The sequence below is a fragment of the Pterocles gutturalis genome, unplaced genomic scaffold (genome assembly GCF_000699245.1).
Source record: "Pterocles gutturalis isolate BGI_N339 unplaced genomic scaffold, ASM69924v1 scaffold7443, whole genome shotgun sequence".
In the NCBI taxonomy this organism is placed as follows: domain Eukaryota; kingdom Metazoa; phylum Chordata; class Aves; order Pterocliformes; family Pteroclidae; genus Pterocles; species Pterocles gutturalis.
This window is the reverse complement of record NW_010122996.1, coordinates 1-6,674: the sequence shown is the minus strand read 5'-3', so window position 1 is coordinate 6,674 and position 6,674 is coordinate 1. Positions and strand designations below refer to the sequence as shown.

Below are 6,674 nucleotides of genomic sequence, written 5' to 3'. Positions count from 1 at the left end.
CACAGTAGCGTGGGATAAGAGTATTTGCAGCGTGACAGCCCAGCCTACATTCGGCACCTAAGAAGAGGGAATGTTTGAGATGAGACTGTTTAGAAAAATCAATTTCTTACCTAAGCCTAGAAAGAGCAAGAGGGTAGTGGGACAGTCCGATGCTACTGGTAAAATGAACTCTCCACTGAGTTTTGGGGTCGTTGGAGTTTGTTTTGTGTTAGTGTATGCACTAACTGCTTAGGAGATGGTCCTGAGTATGGGATACTTCCAAAATCTAAGTTATTTTAAACCACATGATGGTCATTTGCTTATCCAGCCCGTCACACCTCCTTTCACTAGAAATCATGTTCAGCTTGATGTTTCATAGTCATTAAGTGCTCCAAATATGGCAGTTAGAAAGAGCTAGAGGATTGCAGTGTACCAAATGTCTGCCCAGCGCAGCCATTTGTTACACTTAAAACACATCTATGAGTTAAATAGGAAGGATCCCTGCTATACAGAATGTGAGCACTGAGAGTTGTTTATTCTTGCTAGCCCTTTCCCTAAATATCAAGAGGTTTATACATACAGTGCTCCCTTATCTTCTCCCCACCGCCTGCCCCAGCAGTCTTTAGATAAACCGAAGTGAGTTTAAGAACTTACAGTCCCACTTTTTGTTTAAAAAAAAAAAAAAAAGTTGTGCAAGAAAGCAGGGAATGTTCAATGCATCCAGATCTACTTTGTAGTTATAAAATTTCCAATGGCAAAGTGGTAAGGGTAAATAACCCAATGATCATATGGCTTAAGTTTAATGCAAAGCACACTAGGAGGTCCACGTGCAGGGAGAGAAGAGTCCAAGAAAGATGGAATAAGAAGTGTCCTGAAGATCAGTGTTTATGCATAGAATTCTTCCTGTTTGTGTGGTTTTTGGTATCCTCCGTTAGACTGTTTTGGTTCATCCAGTGAATAGCTGCCTTCGTCTTTTTTCTTCATTCTGTACAGCATAAATGCAACTAGAAACACTGCGAACACCAAGCCTACTAGTCCTCCAGCAATAACACCTAGAAGGGGGAAAAAGCCACAGATTACTCTAGATGCCACACCAGATAATGCTAGCATGATTGTAAGCTTCAGATTGTTCCTTACAGAGCAGTCCCTGACTTCATGACTTCCAGAAATTAACTTGTCCTTTTGCCCCCTCCCAAACCAGTTGTCCTGCCATTACCAACTACATGAGGTAAATCTAGAGAAACAGATCTCTCTCCAGGCCATGCTGCAAAGCACACGAGGCTATGTTGTTCAACTCTAGTAATTTGACCCAGGCAGCACTAGAGCAGTTTTACTGTAATTTTTGAGAGAAACAAAGGAATAGGTTTAAACATAAAATTCCAGGTAACTAGCAGTGGCTGCTTTGCTATTAGCCAATTAATATTTGCCCCTGTTAGGGTTTTGGCAACACAGAATCATGAATCACCACCCTTATTTCAGAGGTCTAACATAAAAGGTTGTTGGCTTTCCTGCCCAGAGATGTACTTGCAGAACTGCAGCTTCTGCTGCCTGAAAGACTCCTACAAGAGTCTGGTTTTACGAACTAGAAATCCAGAATATCAGGTACCTCCAAGAACTTCTTTTCTGTCCATAATTCCCGAGGCTCCTGCTGCTTTGGCATTCCTCCCAGAGTCAGCTGGTACTTCTGAGTTCTGGGTGGGGACCAAATCCTCATCTTTAGTCAAGATGAAGTCTCCCTGTTGGGACATACAAGGCAGGTTATTCATGTTTCTCATCATGTCTGTTACTGGAGACTTTCCACACCTTTGTTTTTTTCTCATCTAAAAGCCTCCACCAACATAACCTATTAAATCAGTCATTGTTTTTGACACATTACCACCCTTCCCTGCAACACCAACTTGCTGCATACTACTAAAGCCATCTCCCTGGAAAGGGTGTCAAAGCTATTAGTCCTCACCGGGTCTCCAGAGCCATCTTCAGAAACCTCCTCATGCGTAGGAACAACATCCTTTGGAGCTGCTGTTGGGGTGGCAGTGACGTCTCCCTCGGGATGGAGGGTAGAGTGGGGCTCAGGCACATCTTTAGTGTCTGGCACATCAGAGCTTGGGATTTTAGGTTCGATCTCATGGACCGTGTCTGAGGCTTCTGAAGGAGTTATGTGAACCACTGAAGGAAAGTGAGTAGTGGAGCTTCTCACTGTTGTTGTAACTACATCACTTGTTGGTTTCTCATCAGGTGAGCCCAGGATGGAAACTTCATCCTTTACAGCTACAACTGGCTTCTCTGTCACTACACTACTAGTTGCAGAAGGAGATATTACTTCCTTTTCAGTTCGGCTCTCAGTCCCAGGAAATGGCTGTTCATTGAAATCCACTGTTGTTGCCAGTAATGAGGAATTGGTTGGTTCTTCTGGGATTCTCCAGGTGTGAGACTGGTCAGTCAGGGGACCTGCAAAATAAAAAAATATTATCCTTGGCCAGTTTAGAGTCCTATTAATAGTATCCTCAGGATGCCAATTTTTGTAACAACAACAGTTCAGTTTGTAATGCCTTATCCTTTCCAATGGAATAAGGCCAATGCACTATTCAGCAATACTTTGTTAGTGATCTGCTTCTCCCCAAGGCACAAATGCTAGTCTTTTGGTGGACAGGTCAACAAGGGGGATGTTTACTTTCAGTACACTGGTTGCTCAGGATGGTTATCTGACTCTTTTCCCATAAATATCTTATATATGATTCAGAGTAGTCACCCAACACCTTTAGTCACTGGCATGTTTGGCACTGATTTCAGGGTCTTATTCCTGCAGAATTTCATCTAAAATACAAGCATGTGGCTGGAGGGAAGCAGAAGGATATCATGCTTTAGCTTGCTCTTTCCTCAGCAGCATCTCCTCAACTTCAGCACTGAACACCAAAGGTCTCTCTCATGCAGTTTAGCAATCATTCCAATAGACTTTTTCCCCACCCTAAATCCCCTTTATTCTGCATTTAAAAAATTATGATCCATGGGAACTTGCACATCTGATGACAGATAAAATTTGCACTTGATGTGTGTTGGCAGGTTGGGGTTTACACACCCTCAAATGGTATCTCCTACCACCTGGTAGAGAGGACAAAGGCCCTTCTTACGGTCTCTCTTCCCCATGAGTGAAGAACCATTCCAGTTTCATAACGTTCTTCACACAATATCTCATAGTAACAGTGACATGGAGCATACCTGCTTCTGCTCCCTTTCAAGTCTCCGACAACTCATTTTCTGCTAACTGTTAGTATCTGAAGCAATACAAGATGAATAGATGAGGGTCTTTCTCTGTTCCCCACTCTCATATTCTGGGTTGGGGGTGTATGTGTGTGATTCCTCCCTCCTCCCCTTTTAGCTTGGATGCTCATCAAGATCTCGATTGGCACATTCCGGAAGAATCAAGCACTAACAGTATAAGTGCTAATAACTCACCTGCACCTGAACCTGAGAACGCATCATCATCATCACCAGATGAATCAAGATCTTCAGGAGGAAGGTTCAGATTTGTAGTTTGCTTTAAAGAGAAGGGGAAAAGGTGTGTTAGTGATGGGATTACTTAAATTATCATATTGCTTGCACAGACTCCTCCAAGGGCTCCTGAAGGTTACAAAACTTTGTTCAGATTGCATTTTCTCATCTTTCCTCATTCCATCCCCTTTCCCCAAAAGAGTGGTTTGACTTAGTCTATTTGGTGTTGGAAAGGTCAGTCTTGCTGTCTCCCTTCTCTGTGCTGCTTCCAGGCTGCACTTGCTTTGGGAAAGAAGAAAGCAAGGAACCTGTTCAGAGCTTCATCCTTGTAGCAGCCAATGCTCAGTCCTTACACAACATAACCATTCTGCTTCAGGTTCTGGCTGCTCATGTCTTTGCTATCTACCAACCACTTCATCTGTGAGTTACTGTGTTACTTCCAAGGAGCAGAAATGAAGGGGAGACAAAGTAGTTTGGCTTCTCTGCCTTTCTGAGCCCCTCCAGCACTGTTCACATATCTGAAACTACAGCATCTAACTGTAAGCAGAATGAGATTCCCTTTTGATAAGCATGGGCACTCAGACCAAGTCCTGCGACAGAAGCCAGTCTCTCACATAGCAGAATACAGCCCTGAGCTTTCTCCATTTATACTCCAAGGAGTGCACTAACCAGCACAGAAGTTCAGCTGCTGAAACAAGAGGCCAAACCCATGTTCTACTGCACCCGTTACACACAACATTCAAAGCTGTTCAGGACAGACAAAGAAGACAACACTAAATAAAGCAGAGTGATTACTTCATGCATCTTGTTGGCCTCTGCTGTGTACACTTACTGTTCCTATCAGTACAACATGCTTGACTCTTGGCTTGTGACTAGCTCCAGGTTTATTTCTGCAGGGCTACCATTACCTAGCCAGTCACTCTCCCTTCTCAGACTTCAAACGAAAACCCTTTGAGTCACTTCTTCTGAATTTCATCTTTCCCCATCCAACTACATTCCCCATTTTCTAAAATTTTGACGTTTGTCCCATCCTCATGATGTATTCATCATCCCTTTCCAGCACCACCTCATCTGCAAGTTCAAGAGATACTGCACTGCATCATCCAAGCTGATCATGGTTTCATCAGGAGTGTGAAATCTCATTTTATTATGTAAAAAGAGGAACATACTTCTTGCCAGCTTTGCACCCAGGCCCACTGTGTTTCTCTAGCTTGCATTAACACAGTGTCACTTAAAAATTAATATAACACTTTTTCATCCTAGGAAGAAGCTAGCCAGCACTAGTATGAGCTGTCAAACAAAGCAATTGAGCTCTCTCATCGTCACTTTATTACCTACATGGCTGTATTTATTGGCCCTAACTCCTTTTCAGTCAGTCTTTTAGGATATCAGGTTTATCCAGTTTTCTCTTCCATCCTTAATACTTTACCCATTCCCCACATTTCCATAGAACAAGTTTCCAAAGTGGTTAGCTAGCCCATTAGATTCAACCTCTCTGAAGACAAAGAAGTATGCAAGCTGACACCAACCTAATCAGGCCCAAGATCTTACCCCTTCTAGGCTATCAATGTAGTTAAATGACTTTTTTTAAAAATAACAAAAAGTAAGAACAAAAAAGCATTACATAGTCATTAAACTTTCCTTTTCTACTGAAAAAAAAAAAAAAAAAGAAGCAAACCACTCTCTCTCAAGCGTCTGGAAGCATATTTCTAGAGCAATTTCTTCTTAGAAATTGCCCTTCAATATTTTGCTTAGCTGCATGTCACAAGGTAATTTGGATTTTTACGTTTGTCCCTGCTTGTTTGCATTGTGCTTTTGAACAAAAAAGCATTACATAGTCATTAAACTTTCCTTTTCTACTGAAAAAAAAAAAAAAAAAGAAGCAAACCACTCTCTCTCAAGCGTCTGGAAGCATATTTCTAGAGCAATTTCTTCTTAGATTGCTTAGCTGCATGTCACAAGGTAATTCGGATTTTTACATTTGTCCCTGCTTGTTTGCACTGTGCTTTTGCATTTATCCATGAAAAGGAGCCCAGATAAGCACTTCCGGTATGTTTTCCTTCTTGTGTCGAAGGTCAGTGACTCACGCAAGCTGATCTCGCTACACTTCAAATACTGAAGAGTACCAACTGTTGGTGCAGAAAGACTATAGAAAGAACTGCCAGGCTTCCCAAACTCTGCTCCCTCGAGCTTCCTTTCCAGTACGTTCAGAAGCAAAGTCAGACTTCAGAAATTGCATAATTTGGGTTGATGGAGGGGTTGGGGACCATTTTCTCCCTTTCTTGCCTGAGCAGGGGCAAGCGTTATCCTTTGTTCTCCCACTCAGCTTGGTTTTGAGTGCGAAAGGGGCATATCCTGCAAAAGGGGGAACGGGGGTGCATTCTCTTCCCAGTGGGAAGATTCTACCTTGAAGCAGTTAGAAAGCAATCTCTCCAGCTTTTTACTGAAGAAAGGGACCGCCAATACCGTTTAAGACATGTCACCATATACCTTTATCTAAGATAGAGACCAACTTCCCCCCAAACCTGAATCTTCAGGTGTAGTTCATACAGGATTGCCAAGAACACCTGGACAGATTTGATGGTCTGCAGACCTTTAGCAACACACCTGAAAGAATCACAGACTGTCACGAAACTAAAGAGCAACTCTTGATCTTGACTACCAAGCCAGCACCTCTTCCCCATGTGGTGTTAATGGCGGAGGCGTGTTCAGTCACGCCACGCTTCCTTGCCTGTTACCTGGCGTGTTCAGCCAGCCTGCCCTGACGTTTCCCCTCACATCTGAGCTCCCAGCCTCTTCCCAGGCTGCTGCATGTTCTGCTTCTCCATAGCCTTTGTCATGCACTTGTTTGAATCCTAGTCTGACTTCTGTATCTTAGCAGGGATAGCTAGGCCCTCCTCAGAGGAGGAAAGTCCAGCGCGGCCCAGCCTAAACCAATGGACAGCCATGCTGTTCCAGCACAGAGCTGCTCAGCAGCCATGCTGCAAACATGAGAGGAGACTTGGACTGGTTCCTGTCCCCACTGTACTTCAAGGGAATAACAGAAAACATGATTCAGAATTAATGAAATCTGATTTCTACAGCTTTACATGAGAATTCAGTGAAGTTGCACTAAATGCACCTACTTAGTTGTCCCCAAGGGTCTTGTCCCAAGCTTCTCCTCTCGGAGTTGTGGCATCTCCCTCTGACCAGGTAGTTTGAGGCCT

At 43.3% G+C, this 6,674-nt stretch overlaps 1 protein-coding gene across 1 annotated transcript; it reads right to left on the bottom strand.

Annotated features, from left to right (window-relative positions):
- Nucleotides 1–327: 327 nt before the first annotated feature.
- SDC1 (syndecan 1) lies at nucleotides 328–6,075 on the bottom strand (the record flags this gene model as incomplete). The annotated part of the gene is made up of 5 exons (XM_010077724.1): nucleotides 328–1,031; nucleotides 1,586–1,715; nucleotides 1,937–2,427; nucleotides 3,433–3,514; nucleotides 5,994–6,075. Coding segments are annotated over 5 exons (952 nt in total), but the record flags the coding sequence as incomplete, so codon positions are not given.
- Between the last annotated feature and the right edge of the window lie 599 nt (nucleotides 6,076–6,674).